The sequence below is a fragment of the Podarcis vaucheri genome (genome assembly GCF_965113315.1).
Source record: "Podarcis vaucheri genome assembly, chromosome: 15".
Lineage (NCBI taxonomy): Eukaryota > Metazoa > Chordata > Lepidosauria > Squamata > Lacertidae > Podarcis > Podarcis vaucheri.
Genome location: NC_138753.1, coordinates 26135102 through 26156781, shown reverse-complemented (window position 1 = coordinate 26156781; position 21680 = coordinate 26135102). Strand labels below are relative to the sequence as shown.

Below are 21680 nucleotides of genomic sequence, written 5' to 3'. Positions count from 1 at the left end.
AGGGCCCGGAGATTTGCCTAGTTGCATATTCTGAATGGCATCCTCAATTTCCTGTTGTGTTATTTTACAGTTCAAGATTGATCTCTTCTCTTGAGATAGTTTTGGTAGGCCGTTATCTTTCAAGAATTGTTCTATCTCAGTTGCTTCCTCGGATTCTTGTGTGTACAGTTTTTTAAAGTATTTCTGGAAACACCTTCTAATTTCTCCCGGTTTCTGAATGTTTTTCCCTTCAACTTCTAAGTTGGTGACATAATTTAATTTTTGTCTCTTTTTCAACTGCCAAGCGAGCAGTTTCCCACATTTGTTCGCAGATTCAAAAGATCTTTGTTTCATTTGTTTGATTTTCCATTCCTCTTCTTGGTTAATCAATTTCGCATATTGTGACTGGTGAAATTTGATTTCTCTTAAAGTCTCTTTTGATTTTGGATTCACTCTTAATTTTTTCTCTCCATCACTTATCTTCTCCAATATCTTGTCTTTTTTACTATTCCAAAGTTTTTTCTTGATTGTATTCTGTTGTATCAGAAACCCTCTCATAACAGCTTTGCTTGCGTCCCAGATAATTCTTTTTTCCACCGAGGTATTCAAGTTAATTTCAAAATAATCCTTTAAAGTTTTTTGGGCCTTCTTTACGATCTCTTGATCTCTTAACAGGTTGTCATTCATTTTCCATCTGAAGGAGTCGGCAGTAGTAAATCTCATTTCCATTTTCAAAGCGTTATGGTCGGAGCAAGTCTTTGGGCAGATTTCTATTTTTGTAGTCTTAGGTGCCAGCCCTCTAGTTGCCCAGATTTGGTCGATTCTTGTCCATGACAGGTGGGCCTCAGAAAAGAAAGTTCCTTCTTTACCTAGGGGGTTTCTCGTCCTCCATAAATCAATTAGGTCCATATTGTCAGTTAGTTCAAAGAAAGTTTTTGGTAGTCTTCCATCTTTAGTCAGATTCTGATTCTGTGACTTATCCATCAAAGTAGAGACGACCCCATTCATATCTCCCATCATAATGATGTTGGAATAGTCCAGATAGTCCAGTAGTGTCTCATGCAGCTTCTTATAAAATTCTGATTTCCCCTCATTTGGTGTATAGATTCCTAATATCAAAACTTTTTCTCCTTGGGTCGAAATTTCAATAGCCAGGATTCTTCCTTGTTCATCTTTAAACAAAAATTTTGGTGATAGATTCTCTTTGGCGTAAATCACCACGCCTCTCTTCTTGACTCTATCTGATGAAATAAATTCTTGGCCTAATCTTTTATTCATTAACACCTTCCTGTGTGACCTGGTCACATGAGTTTCTTGCAAGCAAATTATATCCAAATTCTCTTTCTTTAGGATATGGAAGATCCTTTTGCGTTTTTCTGGGGAATTCGCGCCGTTAATGTTCCAACTATACAGCTGCAGAGACATCCTGTGTCAATCTGTTGTTACTCTTGTTGGGTGTCTTCTTTTTTGTCCAAATCCGAGAGTGGTAACTCTTTTCCTGACTCTGGTGGTGGCCAAATAGCTGCTGCTCCTTTCTGCAAGTCTTCTCCGTGGTCGTGTAGGAACTTCTGGCTATCCTCTTTCGTTTTGATTTTTATCTTCTTTCCTTTGTATTTGAATGAGAGGCCTTGTGGGAACTCCCACCTGTAAGGTATTCCGTTACCTCTCAAAAGTCCAGCTAGGTCAGTGTAGTTAGATCTTAGATCCAGTAATTGTTTAGGAATATCCTTGTAAATTTGTGCTCTTCTGTCCTGGATCACAAGTGCTTTATTAAAATGTAGGTCGAGTATCTTGTCTCTCTCCTGCTTAGTCCTTAAAATAATCAAACAGTCTCTAGGTCTGTCCTTCCCGGCAGCCCTTCCCAATCTAAATGCAGTTGTTATTTTGAAGTCTGTATCTTCGTTTATACCCCAGAAAATTCTGCTGTTAAAAAGCCAATCAAGTCCTCTTTCTCAATCTCTGGGATAGAGCGTAATCTCAAATTATTTTCCCTGTTTCGCAGTTCCACCAAAGACAGATAGGCCTGCTGGTCAGTAATATGTTTATGGAGCGGCCTTACCTCTCCTTTCAATTCCTCCACTTCTTTAGTTACTGCTTCTACTTTTTCATTCGCAGCCTCGGCCAATTTTCGATTTTCGATTTTCGGATACAACGTCCTTTAGGTTTCCAATATCTTGTGAATGCTTAGCCACCTGTTCAGAAAGTTTGGTAATTGAGGATGTGGCTAAGTCAATTTTTGCAGTTTGGTCATCCACTTTTTTTGTTCAAAATTGCAAATTGTTGTAGCATTTCCTCTAGGAGAATGTTGGATCCCCCAGCTGCCATATCTTCACTTGTTGATTGTTCTAATTCTTCAGCTGGGGTTGTTGGTGATGGTACAGCCTGTAATACCGCAGGGACTGAAGATCTGCGGGCCTGGGAAACCAAAGTTGTTTGTACCAATTTGCCTTTCCCTGCTTTCGACGCAGCTCTTGTTTTTGGTTTACCACTCATTCCACACTCATTCCACACCTGTCTTTGGATTCAAGGTCAAGCTGTCAAAAGTTCCATGGGAAAGACAGGCCTCAGAGTGAGTAACCAGACCACAGAGAGACAAAACAAAGTCAGTTCTCAGGAAATTGTAAATCCCAAACTCCACTAGGGGGAGTGTTGTTCAGTTCATGAAAGAAGAAACAAAGTTTCAGTCGCCATTAAAGTTCCTACAATTAGTTAAATTAATCAGTATCTTTAGAGAAGATCTTTTCCCTCTGGCAGAGCCCTCTCAATTTTGCCACAATAGTTTCTTAAAAGGTGCAGAATACAGTTACTTAATTGTATCCACCGATAATGCCTCTAAGTGTCTGTTTCAGCTTTGTAAGTGTATCCGCAACACAACTTTTTGCCCGCTGCAAGTCCGGGACTAGGGATTTTCAAGTCTTTAAAGTTTTTAAAAGTTTTAGCGGAGAAGAAACCCCAAACAGAATAGACACGATCACAGGAAAATAAAGATAACTTGCCTTTCCCTCAATTTCCAAACTTCTCCAGACGTATGCTGTCTCTCATTTAAAAACCCTTTTGTACTGCTTCCAGCTTGTCAGTTCCTTTGCCTTTGATCATTAAGCACCTCCGGGAGACGGACTTCCTTTTTCTCGTCTCCCGCTTTCAGCCGAATTCACAATTTGTAATCCAATCTCAAATAAATCCTACTCACGAGTAGTTGATTTGTAATCCAATGTGAAGGAAGAAAGGTCGGCGCTCATCGGTAACAGCCGCGCGGCTTCACTCCCGCAGAAAGAGCGATGAATCCACAGCACCGCTTCCCCCCCGCGCTTCCGGAGCCCCTTACGGGGTCCCTTCTTCGTTTTGGGGGTCGCTCTCGGTGCCCGCCGGATCCCACGGCCACGAGCTCACTCTGCTCGTGGTTTAACTTAATGGGTCGTCGCTTCGCCGTAGCGAACAACCCTTTCCTGCGGAGCCCCTCTTTGCTGCGCAAAGAGGACCGCCATTACTCGTTTCGCGCCGCCTCCGGAAGTACTGGGGAGATCTTCTCAAGGGACAGTGCAATGGAAGTGCAGGCAAACACACTGGAGCAATATTAGATAAATTTCTGGTGAAGTGCTATCATGGATTTATTATTTTATGTTATTTTACTTTGGAGACAGAAGGCATGAACATAGTCTTTCTTCACAGCACCCTTCAGCCATTGTGCATCACTCTAGAGTAGCTTCATTCAAGTTATGGAGGAGGGTGCAGTTGAAAACAGCCCTGACATGTTTACAATGAGTGTATTCTGCCCGCCATGTTACTGACCTACGATCTCAATGAGAGAAGCCAGGACAACGCCATCTCGGAGATCATGCCTCAGGTCCTGCACTGGCTTAACTGCAGGCTTCTTCTTCAGCTGTGAATTCACCCAGGCCACGTATGCTTGCAGCTGTTGCTGGAAAAGAGGAAGCAGTACACTACACCATTACCATCTTAACAGTTGCTTGAGAACCTTTGCACAACTGCATCCTTGCATGTGGGGGGGGGAGTAACAAGGCAGCAATCTGAAACACCATGTCCATCCTGACATACGCAATAAACTGCACATGCAAGGGCTCACCCACTGACTTTACACTCAGGTGTTCAGCAGTTCACAAGAAATGAAGAGGAGACCAAGGAGCTACCCCCTTCTGCTGAAGTCACCGGGAAAAACTTATGCACAGAGGTTCAACACACACACACACTGTAACTCTTGTGCACACTGGATGCCAGACTAAGACTTCACTTTCAAACACCATGGACGGAGACTTTTATCTGAATTGCAGGTAAAACCACAGAACACTGTTTCTCATGGTGTACACACAGTTCCATTGTTGCCTTTACAAAAAAAAAAAAAAAACAACCCTATAAACAGACACCATAATGGAATAAATATTGATGCCACCTCTTTTATACATTTTGGAGGGTATAAAAGAGGATCAAATTTATGTTGGAAATGTTCAGATACAGAGAGAACTTTAATTCACATGTGGTGGCAATGCAAATTCACCCCCCTATATATATATATATATATATATATATATATATATATGGGGGTGAATTTGCATATATATATATATATATATATATATATATATATATATATATATGCAGGTTTTGGTGTCTTCGGGTGTCTTCCCGTGTAAGAGTCGGGGTGTCTGTGCGACGTTTCGACGAGGTCTCACTCGTCATCTTCAGGCTGGTGCTTTCGGCTTCTTGTTACTGGAACAGAGCAGAGTCTGGTGTTTGAGTTCCTATAAATACTGTTGAGGGGTGTGGTGTATAGCCTCCAACGTTCTGGGCAAAGAGGAAGTTCCTAGATTAGTGTGCCTTTTCTTCTTTTGTTCCTTAATTACTTGAGGGATATCTTGGGTGATTTCATGAGTGATATTCAGAATATCACTGGGTGGGTCATTAAGTGTAGATTAGTTGCTAAAGCTTTCGTGTCTTGACCTCTTGAGCTTGTGAAGAGTTTTTCTGAGAAGATGGCTGTGCTGCATTTAGTTGTGCTCTGGCTTGGCTTCGTGTATAGGGGCGAGCTATGGTTTTGTGCCTTGTGCCAGCCAGATCTGTGTAGGGATTGCTGCACCCCCCTGCAATCCCTACACAGATCTGGCTGGCACAAGGCACAAAACCATAGCTCGCCCCTATACACGAAGCCAAGCCAGAGCACAACTAAATGCAGCACAGCCATCTTCTCAGAAAAACTCTTCACAAGCTCAAGAGGTCAAGACACGAAAGCTTTAGCAACTAATCTACACTTAATGACCCACCCAGTGATATTCTGAATATCACTCATGAAATCACCCAAGATATCCCTCAAGTAATTAAGGAACAAAAGAAGAAAAGGCACACTAATCTAGGAACTTCCTCTTTGCCCAGAACGTTGGAGGCTATACACCACACCCCTCAACAGTATTTATAGGAACTCAAACACCAGACTCTGCTCTGTTCCAGTAACAAGAAGCCGAAAGCACCAGCCTGAAGATGACGAGTGAGACCTCGTCGAAACGTCGCACAGACACCCCGACTCTTACACGGGAAGACACCCGAAGACACCAAAACCTGCATTCCTGTACCCGTGAAAATCTACGAAAGCAAATATATATATATATATATATATATATATATATATATATATATATATATATATATATATATCTGGGAAATGATGTATGATGTATGATGTATGATGAATTTAAAAAGAAGCTTAAGTGCACTTTCCCCAAAAACCCATTAGCTAAAGTGGTGCTTCAGGTTAAGAACGGACCTCCGGAACAAATTAAGTTCTTAACCCGAGGTACCACTGTATGACAGCCAAAGTAAGAAATATAGATGGAAAGATAGTAACAAGCAAGGGGGAACAATCTGAAGTGTATTTGAAATGAAGTGGTATTAAGATAAATCTACAAGCAGGGATAAATCTGTGATCAGCAGAAGACAAAATAAAGGATCATGAATGGAAGGAGAAAAGAATAGATAATCAATGGAGATGTAGCAAACTAAAGAATGTGAAATAGGATGTCAACGAAAGAAATGTTGGGAAGCCTGTACAGTCGTACCTTGGTTCTCGAACAAAATCCGTTCCGGAAGTCCATTCGGCTTCCAAAAACGTTCGGAAACCAAGGCACGGCTTCTGATTGGCTGCAGGAGCTTCCTGCAGCTTCCTACAGCCAATCAGAAGCTGTGTCGGACATTTGGCTTCCAAAAAACGTTTGCAAACCGGCGTTTGGGAGCCAAAACATGCAAGTCACAAGACATTCGAGACTGGTCCTGGAATGCGTCTTGTTCTGAAATGTGTATTTAAGGACTTCCTACTCCCCTTTGAACCCACCTGTGTGTTGAGATTTCCTCAGAAACTTTGCTTCACATGTCCTGCAGCATGCTGTGCAGCAAGTGAGAACATGAGATAGGGTCTGTGGAACTCTCTCCCTAAGGATTCTGGACTCACTTCTTCCTTCCTTGTACTTGGGTGCCAGACCAAGGTGACTCTCTCCCAGAGCACTTTTGGATTGCCCCAATTGCCCTTCTCCTCCCTGCACCCCCAGGCTTCTTCTCATCTAATCACTTTGGTTGCTACCTAAATGTAGGGCATTTTAAAAATCTGACTTGCTTTTGTGTATTCTGACAGGTAACAAATATCGGGGGGGGGGCACACACACACACAAACACACACACACCAGTGTTTACCAGTTTAATTAACATGAAAATATATAGTTTCCATCCTACAATACAGCGGCAAGCAGCAATCCTATTGTGGTGGGAACTCCCTAGGGGCAGACAAGAGCCTGTGCCATTGAGGCGACATAATCCAGTTTATTCCTTTTACGGTATATTGCCTTCCTTTCTGTTAAGCTCCCTGTTATTCTGCCGATGTGGCAGGTTTCAAGCCATCTCAGCAACGTCAGTCACAGTACATGCTTCTACGCAGCCCATCCGCCACAAAGTCTGATCACAGCACCACTTGTAATCATCTTGACAAGAAAAATCCAACTCCAGCCGTAACACGACATGGTTTTGGTCTGCCTTGCTCAGAAAGGTGTTCAGCCACTGATGTCTGTTGGATGCCCCTGCTCAGCAGAAAAACAGGGGGACCCTGGGAGGGTGGAGTGAACTGCCACAATGCAACACAATGCAGAAAAGCCAGAAGCGAGCAGGGGAAAACCTGAAGAACAGGACAGTGAAAAGCTGTGCTGCAATGGGATGAGGGTACCTTTGATTAAATGCATCAGCCTGTGGCGTTGGTCAGAGGAGACATATTGAAGAAGCTTCAGAGTTGCCAGTCAGCGCCTTGGCTCTGTTCAAGGGGGTTGGTTTAACAGTTAAAGCCCTCTAAGCAGCCTGGCCCCAAGGCATTCTGTGGGGTTTTTCCCCCTAGTGGGGGTTTAACTCATCTGTGTTTGGAACAGGGCCTTGTCTGTGGTGGCACCTTCCCTGCAGAACACCCTCCCTGGTGTTCTGCAGGAAAGCGCATCAGCTTCAGTCTATAGAAGCCTTCAAGAAATTGGTTAAACCATTCCTTTTCTACCGGACTTTTTGTTGCTTTCTAGAATTTTGTTTTAGAAATACGTTTTATCCAGCTGTTGCATTATCATTACACATGGAAATTGAGGGTTTTTTAAATGAATAATGTGTTATGGTGCATGTTGCGATAAAACTCTAACAGTTGAATAGCTGTTGCAATTGCAAGCATACTTTACTAGAGAATAAGTTCCACTGAAATTCAATATGACCTACTTCTGGGGGAAAAACATTTGTGTAGGACCATGCTACACAAGCTACTGAAATCAGTTATACATTTAAGAAAAACACTTAATGTTTTTGGCCCATGGATTTCAACAGGGCTTTGGGGTGTTAATCTGTGTTGTACCCTTTGCGTGGGGAAAGAAGTTCAGTTTTTAATATTAACAATTTATTTCCAAAAGCGTCCACACAAACATTTTAAACTGCAAACTTCCCAGCCTCCCATCTCTTGCTCTCCGCTTCACCCAGCATCTTCTGCATCTGTTTGCAAAGTGGGTATAAGTTACAGATTAGCTCCACTTAAAATCACTGCACACCAATAGTAGACCTATCAGACATATTAACACTAAGATCTCAGCATCATAGGGTGCCTCCAAAATATCATTCAGGCAGCTATCATAAGTTTTGTTGTTGCTGTTTAGTCATTTAGTCGTGTCCGACTCATCGTGACCCCATGGACCAGAGCACGCCAGGCGCTCCTGTCTTCCGCTGCCTCCCGCAGTTTGGTCAAACTCATGCTGGTAGCTTCGAGAACACTGTCCAACCATCTCATCCTCTGTCGTCCCCTTCTCCTTGTGCCCTCCATCTTTCCCAACATCAGGGTCTTTTCCAGGGAGTCTTCTCTTCTCATGAGGTGGCCAAAGTATTGGAGCCTCAGCTTCAGGATCTGTCCTTCCAGTGAGCACTCAGGGCTGATTTCCTTCAGAATGGATAGGTTTGATCTTCTTGCAGTCCATGGGACTCTCAAGAGTCTCCTCCAGCACCATAATTCAAAAGCATCAATTCTTCAGCGATCAGCCTCCTTTATGGTCCAGCTTTCACTTCCACACATCACTACTGGGAAAACCATAGCTTTTACTATACGGACCTTTGTTGGCAAGGTGATGTCTCTACTTTTTAAGATGCTGTCTAGGTTTGTCATTGCTTGTTGTTGTTGTTTAGTCGTTTAGTCGTGTCCGACTCTTCGTGACCCCATGGACCAGAGCACGCCAGGCGCTCCTGTCTTCCGCTGCCTCCCGCAGTTTGGTCAAACTCATGCTGGTAGCTTCGAGAACACTGTCCAACCATCTCATCCTCTGTCGTCCCCTTCTCCTTGTGCCCTCCATCTTTCCCAACATCAGGGTCTTTTCCAGGGAGTCTTCTCTTCTCATGAGGTGGCCAAAGTATTGGAGCCTCAGCTTCAGGATCTGTCCTTCCAGTGAGCACTCAGGGCTGATTTCCTTCAGAATGGATAGGTTTGATCTTCTTGCAGTCCATGGGACTCTCAAGAGTCTCCTCCAGCACCATAATTCAAAAGCATCAATTCTTCAGCGATCAGCCTCCTTTATGGTCCAGCTTTCACTTCCACACATCACTACTGGGAAAACCATAGCTTTTACTATACGGACCTTTGTTGGCAAGGTGATGTCTCTACTTTTTAAGATGCTGTCTAGGTTTGTCATTGCTTGTTGTTGTTGTTTAGTCGTTTAGTCGTGTCCGACTCTTCGTGACCCCATGGACCAGAGCACGCCAGGCACTTCTGTCCTCCACTGCCTCCCGCAGTTTGATCAAACTCATGCTAGTAGCTTCAAGAACACCATCCAACCATCTCATTCTCTGTCGTCCCCTTCTCCTTGTGCCCTCCATCTTTCCCAACATCAGGGTCTTTTCCAGGGAGTCCTCTCTTCTCATGAGGTGGCCAAAGTATTGGAGCCTCAGCTTCACGATCTGTCCTTCCAGTGAGCACTCAGGGCTGATTTCCTTCAGAATGGAGAGGTTTGATCTTCTTGCAGTCCATGGGACTCTCAAGAGTCTCCTCCAGCACCATAATTCAAAAGCATCAATTCTTCGGCGATCAGCCTTCTTTATGGTCCAGCTCTCACTTCCATACATCACTACTGGGAAAACCATGGCTTTTACTATACGGACCTTTGTTGGCAAGGTGATGTCTCTGCTTTTTAAGATGTTGTCTAGGTTTGCCATCGCCTTTCTCCCAAGGAGCAGGCGTCTTTTAATTTCGTGACTGCTGTCACCATCTGCACTGATCATGGAGCCCAAGAAAGTAAAATCTCTCACTGCCTCCATTTCTTCCCCATCTATTTGCCAGGAGGTGATGGGCCCAGTGGCCATGATCTTCGTTTTTTTGATGTTGAGCTTCAGACCATATTTTGCGCTCTCCTCTTTCACCCTCATTAAAAGGTTCTTTAATTCCTCTTCACTTTCTGCCATCAAGGTTGTGTCATCTGCATATCTGAGGTTGTTGATATTTCTTCCGGCAATCTTAATTCCGGCTTGGGATTCATCCAGCCCAGCCTTTCGCATGATGAATTCTGCATATAAGTTAAATAAGCAGGGAGACAATATACAGCCTTGCCGTACTCCTTTCCCAATTTGGAACCAATCAGTTGTTCCATATCCAGTTCTAACTGTAGCTTCTTGTCCCACATAGAGATTTCGCAGGAGACAGATGAGGTGATCAGGCACTCCCATTTCTTTAAGAACTTGCCATAGTTTGCTGTGGTCAACACAGTCAAAGGCTTTTGCATAGTCAATGAAGCAGAAGTAGATGTCTTTCTGGAACTCTCTGGCTTTCTCCATAATCCAGCGCATGTTTGCAATTTGGTCTCTGGTTCCTCTGCCTCTTCTAAATCCAGCTTGCACTTCTGGGAGTTCTCGGTCCACATACTGCTTGAGCCTTCCTTGTAGAATTTTAAGCATAACCTTGCTAGCATGTGAAATGAGTGAAATTGTGCGGTAGTTGGAGCATTCTTTGGCACTGCCTTTCTTTGGGATTGGAATGTAGACTGATCTTCTCCAATCCTCTGGCCACTGCTGAGTTTTCCAAACTTGCTGGCATATTGAGTGTAGCACCTTAACAGCATCATCTTTTAAAATTTTAAACAGTTCAGCTGGAATACCATCACTTCCACTGGCCTTGTTATTTGCAGTGCTTTCTAAGGCCCATTTGACTTCACTCTCCAGGATGTCTGGCTCAAGGTCAGCAACCACACTACCTGGGGTGTACGAGACATCCATATCTTTCTGGTATAATTCCTCTGTGTATTCTTGCCACCTCTTCTTGATGTCTTCTGCTTCAGTTAGATCTTTACCACTTTTGTCCTTTATTATGGTAATCTTTGTACGAAATGTTCCTTTCATATTTCCGATTTTCTTGAACAGATCTCTGGTTCTTCCCGTTCTGTTGCTTTCCTCTATTTCTTTGCATTGCTCGTTTAAGAAGGCCTTCTTGTCTCTCCTTGCTGTTCTTTGGAAATCTGCATTCAATTTCCTGTATCTTTCACTATCTCCCTCGCATTTTGCTTGCCTTCTCTCCCCCGCTATTTGTAAGGCCTCGTTGGACAGCCACTTTGCTTTCTTGCATTTCTTTTTCATTGGGATGGTTTTAGTTGCTGCCTCCTGTATAATGTTGCGAGCCTCCATCCATAGTTCTTCAGGCACTCTGTCCAGCAAATCTAAATCCTTAAACCTGTTCCTCACTTCCACTGTGTATTCATAAGGGATTTGGTTTAGATTGTATCTTACCTGTCCAGTGGTTTTTCCTACTTTCTTCAGTTTAAGCTTGAATTTTGCTATAAGGAGCTGATGATCTGAGCCACAGTCAGCTCCAGGTCTTGTTTTTGCTGACTGTATAGAGCTTCTCCATCTTTGGCTGCAGAGAATATAATCAATCTGATTTCGATGTTGCCCATCTGGGGATGTCCATGTGTAGAGTCGTCTCTTGTGTTGTTGGAAAAGCGTGTTTGTGATGACCAGCTTGTTCTCTTGACAGAACTCTATTAGCCTTTGCCCTGCTTCATTTTGATCTCCAAGGCCAAACTTGCCAGTTGTTCCTTTTATCTCTTGATTCCCTACTTTAGCATTCCAATCCCCTATAATGAGCAGAACATCCTTCTTTGGTGTCACTTCGATAAGGTTTTGTAAGTCTTCATAGAACTGGTCAATTTCAGTTTCTTCAGCACCAGTAGTTGGTGCATAAACTTGGATTACTGTGATGTTAAAAGGTCTGCCTTGGATTCGTATCGAGATCATTCTATCATTTTTGAGACTGCATCCCAGTACAGCTTTCGCCACTCTTTTGTTGACTATGAGGGCCACTCCATTTCTCTTACGGGTTTCTTGCCCACAGTAGTAGATATGGTAGTCATCCGAACTGAATTCGCCCATTCCCGTCCATTTTAGCTCACTGATGCCCAGGATGTCAATATTTATTCTTGCCATCTCATTTTTGACCACATCCAACTTACCCAGGTTCATGGTTCTTACATTCCAGGTTCCTATGCAATATTTTTCTTTACAGCATTGGACTTTCCTTTCGCTTCCATGCATATCCACAACTGAGCGTCCTTTCGGCTTTGGCCCAGCCGCTTCATCAGCTCTGGATCTACTTGTACTTGTCCTCCGCTCTTCCCCAGTAGCATGTTGGACACCTTCCGACCTGAGGGGCTCATCTTCCAGTGTCATAACTTTTATATGCCTGTTGTCTTTGTCCATGGAGTTTTCTTGGCAGGGATACTGGAGTGGCTTGCCGATTCCTACTCCAGGTGGATCACGTTTGGTCAAAACTCTCCACTATGACCTGTTCATCTTGGGTGCCCTGCTCGGCGTAGTTCATAGCTTCTCTGAGTTCTTCAAGCCCCTTCGCCACGGCAAGGCAGTGATCCATGAAGGGGTTGTCATTGCTAGGTTTGCACAATTGAAGGGCTCTGCCCTCCTAGTACAACAAATCTGCTAAAAATTGTTGTTGTTTTTTGCAGTTAGAAAAATAAAGAGGGGATGCATTAAAAAGTGTGGGATGAACAAATGATCAACAGGAAGATGTGTGAACACACTTCAAGCGAAACACGATGAATGCTCATTGACATATATCCTCCCTGCAAACAGATCAGAGTGAATGCTCAATAAAGACTGGACAATGTCTAACAACTACATAAGCTTTGGGCAAGCAAATCAGGATAGATGCTCAAATAAATAGGTTGCCTGGAGGAGGAGCTCCCTCCCATAATAGCTCTGACTTGCATTATCTTTGATTAGGCCCAGAAATTTTAACATTTCATTTTTTAGCCAATCACTTCAAAACCTTTGCGACTGTCTGCCTTGAGAGTCCCTTTCAAAGGGAGATGAGTTCCTGCTACTATCAAACAGTGATGCTGCTCTCCAAAAGAGAAGCAAATGGTGTTACAGTTGCTGCAGACTCTCATTTAATTAACAATTTCGATAATCTTTCCCCTTCAGAGCATCAGACTTTCCTGCAGCAGTTTCAGGCGTATTATGTGTCTAGAACTCTCTCCGCACTTACGACTTTCCTGCAAGATTCCACAGAGATTTCATTTTCCTACAAAATGAAAAATCCCCAGCAGCCTGTCATTCCTGGCAGCTGAGATGAACAGGCAACAGAAATGAAAAGGCATTAAAATTTAATGGCTAAATAGTGGCAGAGTGGCATTAAATGCGCAGAAATGGGAAAACCATGAGGCACTGGACAACCATGAAAATTCTGAACTGTCAAAATGAAAAGCATTTGGTTTGATCACTTCCTTACATCATAACTGCCCTGCGCATCTTCAATGAACCGTTATGTTAATACAGCAGAAAGTGTTATATACAGAGTCCTAATCTAGGGTCAAAAAAATAAGAATAGTTGCACCTTTGTTTAAAAACAACAACCACCATGTTAATAAATGCACCTTGCACTTCACAAGTCTAGAAGTCCTTCTGCATATCTCAGGGAATCATATTGCTCCCAATCCAATCTTGGTCCAAGAACAAGAGGGAACTCCAGAACCAATCCATTCTATTGTGTGTGTGGCTTGGCTTGATTTCGTCAAGCTGCTCAAGAGGCAAACTTTGTTGTTAAGGTACATCTACCACAGATAGAAAGCTGGTGTTTTGTATATGTTACTCAGGGACTCCCTAATTTGATTTTTTTTAAAAAAAGCATCTGAAGATGGGACATTTATTTCCCAATTTCCAAAGTTTCTCCCAGAGTTTAAGATCTATATTGTGTCCTATATCTATTGCCCAGAACTTGAACAAGCTCGCCTTTTGTTTCCCATTTTAATAAAAAAAATATACATTTTAGACAGAAGTTATCCTTATTTCGTAAGAGTTCTTTTTCAAATTTTGAGCTTTGGTCCAGAAATCCATTCTTTCTGTGTAATTTAAATATGTCATATATCTGGTGATATTGCAACCAATCCATAACTTGGCTCCTTAAGTTTTCCACTGATTTTAGTTTGGGTCCCCCGCCCCCTGAAAAATCCAGCAATTCCCTGTACAGTAAGCCATTCAAGAGGCAGACTTTGTGCCCCAGGTCTCAGGTGAAAGGCAATATATGAAAACTTTTTGTTATGGAGCAGCAAAACAAATAGCATAAATAAAAATTATAAATAAACGTCCAAACAAAATGTCATGAAAATTATGCACGTTTTTGGTTTCATCAGAATTCTTCATCAGGCTAGACAGCAAACAAAGCAGGCCGGTTGTAAGGATGGATACAGAGCAAACTGAGAATAGGGTGGGGGAGAGAACACCTATAAAACCCATTTGCATTTATTAACCACGATCAGAAACTTTATAATGATGTCTGGATACAACTGCAGGCAATGAAGCCAAACTCAGCTCCTGTTCTTTCTCTAGAGAAAATTACTTCACGGGACTAATTACTAGCTTCCATCTTTAAAGACTAAAACTTTACCCGCCATTATTTTTATTTAGGGAATATGAATTCCCCTTACTTCCACAGCTGGTTATCAAGACCCAGCAATCACCTTAGGCCAATATTCTAAGGCTGTAGACTGCCAACTACTTCAAGTGAACCAAGGAATTGCTTCCTATATTATGCTTTTACCTGCTGAAGAGCTTCTAGGGTTCCTTTTCTTCTTTACAGTGCTTAGCTGCACCAGTTATTTCCTGCAGGCCAATGCCAAGTTGAGGCATCCAAAACACATACACATTACAACCTAAAAGCTCCCTAAAATACACAGAATCTGCAGCGCCAACCCATAAATCTATGTAATTGCAGTGTGGTGTGGAACGATCATCATGAAAATTACACAGAGGGAACAGGTGAAGCTCTCCTGGTGGTCTCTGCATTAAATGAGGCGCATAGTGCATGCAGGAATCTGTGGGAAAGCCTTTTCAGTGGTGGCTCCATGTCTGCCAAATGCCCTCTCCACAAAAATGTGTCTTGCTCAAACTTGGAATCCATTTAGGTGCCAGGTAAAAGCTCACCTTTTTCTGTCAAGACTTTTAAAGGCCAATGGGTTAAGTTATTTTTAGATTATGGTTCTGCCAATCTGTTATTTATGTATTTTATGAGTATTTTTTTTCAGTATTTTCTGCTTATCATGCATTATGTGTTACATGGCCTCATTTCGTTGTAAATTGCTGTGTACTCATTTTTGATGAAGGGCTGTATAGAAAGACAGAAATAATTTAGCAACACACACACACACACACACACACACACACACACACACACACTTGTCTTTGCCCCAAACTGCTCAACCTCAAGCCTCTTTCCTTACTATGCCACACATTAAACTTTGTATCCTGCAATCTGATGTCCTGGGTTCGAACACTTCTGCCTTTTTTGCAGACTCTGCTTTCACCTTCACCTGTCGTCAGACTGCAAGATCTTATCGACCACTGCAAAGGTTATTCTCTAAGAAACAAGTATCCACACCCCAGAACAAACCTCCACTTTCATAAGTCTTGCCTCCACTATTTACTTGTGAGACCCATACCTCCCATCATCCTCCTATCTAACTGATGTTCTATACATTATAAACTCCTTTGGTTGGGGACGACATCACTGCTCTGTCCTGCACATCACACAGCCTGGCATGAGACAAATATTAAACAATAGCAATGAAAAAGCAGAAGGATGGCACTGGACTGTTACTGAGAAAATTATCATTGCATGATCATATCCTGGCACAGAGAGCATCTTCCTGTGGCTTGTTTAAATACTTTCCCCACCAGCCGCTCACCACATCCACCTGTGTCCTTCCAATGGAGTGCAAAACTCCCTGTGGTCTCATTACATTGCTTCTTGTGACATGGCTAAGCAGCCCTGCTCCAGCTCAGACATTTCCAAACAGCACAGTATTTAACAATTCCCTGAAGGTTCCCCCCCCCCCCTTTTGTCACTTTCTGATCATATAACGCTCAGTGTTATAATTCAGGAGAGGTAAGGGCAAAAGGTGCTTTTAAAAAAATAAAAAATCCCCACTTTCCCTCGCCTGGCATCTTCTGAGTCCTCAAAGATTTACTTCATTATCTGCTACTGTTAATAGCTCTAGGATCACTCTGAGCTTTGGCCAATGGCCAAACTGGAGCAAAGAAGCGCTAACCCCCAAAGCAAAGTCCAAATTTCTCCCTGTATCTTTCTCAGTGCAGGAGTTACTATACAAGGCACCGATTGGTGGGATTGTCGCGGGGTTAGGCATAATCCTATTTATATTAACACGGCTTTGTGTTCCAAAAGAGTGCCTGCTTTACCTTAGCTCCACAGATGGGAAAGTAGCTGCTCTGTTCAGGTACAATCTCTCAGGCAGTATTCCTTCCTCATATTAAACCTGTTGGATGTACGTGTCCTTCACATACTTTTAAGGTCAACGTAGAAGTTTCTAAAAGAAAGGAATTGGGGAATCTCCTGCTGCACCTTCAGCGGCTGAATCACAGTGGACCATTCTTGCAGCCAGCAAAAGGTCTGCAACCATTTATGGCACCTGTACAATGCAACTACACTTGTATCGATGCTATTTTAAACCCTCAAGTTGAAACAGCAGGTCAGACTTAGACTGTGCCTGGACTAGTTTTTCACATGATCTAACACAGACAGAGAGGCAGGCTCTGAACCACATGCTGTGAATTGCTGCCGTTTTATTTTTTCCTGCTTAATAGGTGTACGTAGACAATAGTGAGAATTCACCAGTGTAGGGGGATGGCGGAATGACTTTAAATAGGCCCCGACAGTTAAAGAGGAGAAGTGCGAATATCATTTATCTGAAGCAATTCTCCAGTGCACTGATACACAGCACTCATCTTGATGCAGCACCAGTGGACTGATAGCGACACAGACTTAAGATAGGTGGGGAAAGAGAATTCTCATCAGCAAGGTTAAAGCCGGTTTTATTTCATATTTCTAATGGCAGGTGCTTCCCTTAGCAGTTCTGCAGAATTAAAAAAAAAATGTTTTAGATGAAAATACATAAAAAGCATGGCTTCTCCTAGTCAACTTGATTCTAAGGAATTTTTGAACCCCCTTACCGCTTTTGCATGCACGTTTTCTCTTATGAATTAATTTAAGAAAATGCTTTTCAGAAACTTGAAATCACCTATGTAAAGCCAAATATTGCAGGTACTGTGATTCCTGTGGCAAGAATGATGATGAGATGCAAATCTGGCATTTATGGATGGTCCAGACCACCATATTGATAAAAGAAGCAGAAAAACAAAAGGCTGGATCATCCAGGGCAGTTGTGAATTAGGGTTTGTTTGTCCTTGGTCACGTTGCTCAGTCAAAAGTAGCACATCTGCTTTATGGCTGGGAGGGCGACTGGGTGCAGAACTGATGAGGGCATGATGAGGCATGATTCCATCTTGTCCTTGCCTGTCCCTTTAAGATACACAAGTTATCCATCACCTCCAAGCAGAGAGGTCACCCCTCCAATCCACAAGCTGAGGACAGGCTGTTATATGGTAGGAAAACTAGGACAAATTAGACAATATTTGACATTCTCACTGCCTCATTTTCCAGCTTCCCAAAGATGTTAAGTACATGGCTGTTCTGCAATTCATTGTGCCAAGGAACTTGTCACTAAAAGCTATCTGGACACAAGAGACCATAAATATCATTATGTATTCCTTTGTTCCCTCTTGATCCCGCATCCTGAAACCAACAAAAGGAATTATCAAGACCTGAGTTGGCCAATGAGAGTGCTTGACCAATGTGAGTTTCACCAAATGTAGGACCAGGGGTGAAGGAAGGGGGGTGCGGTGGGGGCGATCCGCCCCGGGTGTCACCACTGAGGGGAGTGACAAAATGGCTGGCAGCACTGACCGTGGGGCCTGCAGCACACCTGAGTCACACATCTCTCCTGGGAGTGATGCAGTGGCTTGGGTGTCCACAGGCTCCGTGCAGCCCCAAACTGTCTGCCCGCCACCTGCCCCTCAGTTGTAGGGCGGATAAGTTGGAGGAGGCAGGCAGACTCCTCGGAGGCCCCACGGAGTGTCCTGCCCTGGCTCGCCTCTGGGCACAGGGCACGCGCGCCACCCCGGGCACCCAATCGGCTTGCTGCGCAGCTGTGTAGGACTAGTTAGACCAATATTCTGGTTTAGTGTTTTATTTTCATTTTGATTTTGCATTGCTCTTTTTCATTTATCAATTCCTCTTGAATAAACTGGATTTCTGGGCTGTACTGGCACCTGAACACATTCCTTGAGGACACTTCACTTCTAAAGCAAGAATTGCTTTTTTCTGGTCTTAAGCATCAGGACATATTACACAACAAACGTAGGTGAAGCTTAAGGAGAAAGCCACATTTCCCAACATCCATCCACATTTATTCCTCGCCAGATATAATGCAGATCAAAAGGAAAATGCCAAGAAGGAAAGGCAAATTTTATGCCAACAACCCCTGTGAATTCCATAACTAGAAAGTTCAATTCTATTTAAGCATGATGACTGAAGAATGAATTAACTAAATGCGCACATTTTACATTATGGTTATAATTTTTCTTTTCTCTTTCTAGCAGAATAAGGATCTATGAGCCACTGCCTCTGTTCCTCCATAGTTCCTTCCTATGGAGGGTGTATGTTGTTATTGTTTCAGTGTTCACATAGCACTCAGGGCTCTGCAGGCCAAACAGTGAAGCAAGGAACGAAGCTCAAGGCATTAATTGCATCAGGACATAATGTGGCTAAGGCCTTGCATAATTTCTAAGCTCCTAGACATTATCTTAATTAGATGACCTCAGTAATCTCCTGGCCAGAGCTTGGTCAGTTTACATTCTTGTTGTTTTTCAAAGCAATGAAGTGGGGTGGGGAAGATTTTTACCAAAGCATGACTGGAGGTATGGAGAAGAGAGACTGTGATTAATTCCAAGCATCCATCTGGAATAACCTAAGCATCACCGGGGAGGGGGGGGGATTCTATTTTTTCTTCTGATGTGCTAGAAAATGAAGGGTTTGTTCCCTAAAGGTCAACTTCCTTGGACACGAGTAGATGTGGTCAGTTGGATATAGTTAAAATGGGTAGAATACAAAGCACAGATTACTTATTAAAGGAATCTGTTCCCCAAAGCTGGTCACCACTACAGTGGGCAGCCTGGAGACTTGGACAAGGTGCTAAGTCCGAATTTCAGTTCCTGCCTATATTTCTGACAAGACCAAGACAGTCAGAGAGGCTGCATTGAGACCCAGAGGTCTGAAGCTAATCCATCTCAGACGTTCTCCCCATTCAGTGATTTTTCCTGCACTGCTTGTGCCTGACCACCTTGAGCTCAGCAGTGCCTAGCAACAGGTTCTGTAAGTTTAAAAATAGCGGCAACATTTTCCTCCTGATTTTAAGGCTGTTTCCAAGGAGAGGCAATCAGGGACGAGTCTAAGGAGGTATGACTGTCAAAATCAGGGTTTAACCACTTTGAATCCGTAAAGAACAATATGAACTGCGGTTTTGCATGAAGCCCAGCAAGTTGTCCACCTCATTCACTTCAGAAGGCCAGGCAAATTCCAAGGCACAAGGGATGCATCAACTGGTCCTTAAGAGTCATGTTTTCCTGAATACAGATCATGAGCTCCAAATGGTCACTGGAAATATTGTCTGTCTCTCCGCACTGGCAGGTCTACAAACTGTTTCTAACCCCATCAATCTGCAACACCCACCGTTGCCCTTCCTGTCCTCCAAAATTACCGTATTTTTTGCACCATAACACTCACTTTTTTCCTCCTAAAAAGTAAGGGGAAATGTCTGTGCGTGTTATGGAGGGAATGCCTACGGGTGGCATGCCTACGGATTTTCCTCCTCTAAAAACTACGTGCGTGTTATGGTCGGGTGCGTGTTATAGAGCGAAAAATACGGTACATCCTACCATCCCCTCTCAACCCAACAAGCCTCAGTGATTTTCCCCAGCACTTGTATTCAAAGGTGGGAGATCATTATGACGATGATTATCTTCACCTTTTCAAGGAGAAAGAATATTTCCAATGCCTGCCTCCTTGGAGCAAGTGCTTCTTTATCAGAAATCTCAGCTGGTTCTGCCATATCAAACAAATCAAGGGAAATCATTCAAACACATCTCTGTGCAACATCATCCGGTGTTTCGGAAAAGAAAATTACTCCCCCCTCTTTTTTCATTTAGGGCCAAGTCATGCTCATGATAAATGGAACCAGCAGCTTAATAATGCAGTCGTCTTCCCACTCCTGACAACTCACTTTCAGAGTGAGGGAACTGTAGCATCATCAGTGGGTATTTCCAGATAGTCACTATTTTCTTCCTGCTAATCATTCATTTATCCTACAATGCATTCATTCTTCTTTTCAATGCATTTTTCCATCACTTTCCAAAGCTGCAAAAAAGTCTTTCTTTTCCCCAAGTGGGTCTGGTGTGCTAGGACAGCAGACTGCCTTAATCCACTTAATTGCACAAAGCTAAATTTCCAGAATATGCTTGAATCCCTCCTGCAAAATATTGAATCTGGAGACAACTGACACTATGGAAAGCCTCTGTTGAGCCCCGATATCAAAATCAAGTCTCATAGCAGCCTTCCCTAACTTGGTGCCCTGCTGGTGTTTTGGACTACAACTCCCATCAGCCCTAGCCTGTGTCAACTGAGGCTGAAAGGAGTCGCAGTACAAAACATCTGGAACACACCAAGTTGGGGAAGATTGTCTTATACTAAGAAACACAGTTCACCCAATTAAGTGTCTTCACAGTGCCTTTGATTTGTTTTGGGGGTTGTAATTTTTGAAGAAAACCGCAAATGCTGAACCACACTCACGTTCCTGCTAAGTTTCTTCACCGTGCAACCTGCCACTTATACCAGCCCTGCAATATCTTGCCTCCATCCTGCTGGAAGGCTGAATTATTAAAGTGCCGAAAAGTGTGGAGAGCATCCTTTAGAAATAGCGGGAAATCAGGCTAACTGCAGAACATAATACGCTAATGAATGAAGGGCTAGGGGCTGTGCAATCGCCTCAAGGGGCCTTCCAGCTTTTAAACTGCAGCCACTCTGATTTAAATGAGACACACCGTATCTTATCCAGGAACCGAAGGTTCATTTAGCCTAAGGATGCTCCCCTGAACCCTGATTCAAGGATTACGTTAGCGACCAGGGGTCAAACGACATATGAAGCATCCCTTTTTGAAAAGGGTACGTTTAACACTGGCACTCTTATTTTAAAGGAAAAGCATCTGATCAGCAGCTGTTCCTAGTGAAGAGAAGTCAACAGCAATTTCTTCTCCCTTACCCTGTCATGTACAGAAGGGAAGACCACACACACACACACACACACACACACACACACACAATGCTAGGAATCCTCCTGGAGCCTATCGACCCCAGCAGCACACCCCCTTTTGGTCTCTGCCTCTTCTGGGGGAAGCATGCAAAAAAAAGTGGTTGTTCTTGTCTCTACTCTCTTGCTCACCCCCATGGCAGCGGACTGGGTCCATGATGCTACTGAGACAGCAATCTCAAAAAGCCACATCTGCCTCCTCATTCATCTTCTGAAAGGAATCACAGAGTGGAAATTTTGTCCAGAGAGAGAGAAAGAGGAAGAGCGAGCAGCTTGCAGATTCGCCATAAGCAGCTATGGGCACAATCCTCCCAACCACTATGCCCACGAAACACGGGCATAAGAAAGGAAGTGGGAACAGCACATTTCCACACCCTGCTCAGCAGCAGTGGTAGAGATAAGAAGATAAGAGAGATAAGAAGAAGCATCACT

At 43.3% G+C, this 21680-nt stretch overlaps 1 protein-coding gene across 6 annotated transcripts in view; it reads right to left on the bottom strand.

The window, feature by feature from the left end:
- DIXDC1 (DIX domain containing 1) overlaps positions 1 to 21680 on the bottom strand; it is an 84732-nt gene that overhangs the window by 42176 nt on the left and 20876 nt on the right. For all 6 annotated transcript variants that reach the window (XR_014214019.1, XM_082200983.1, XM_082200981.1 and 3 more), the window contains one exon: positions 3769 to 3898. Coding sequence is in view for 5 of the 6 variants with exons in the window: in XM_082200983.1 (XP_082057109.1) it covers positions 3769 to 3898 (130 nt within the window). In the remaining variant the exon portion in view is untranslated. The remainder of the gene's footprint in view (positions 1 to 3768; positions 3899 to 21680) is intronic.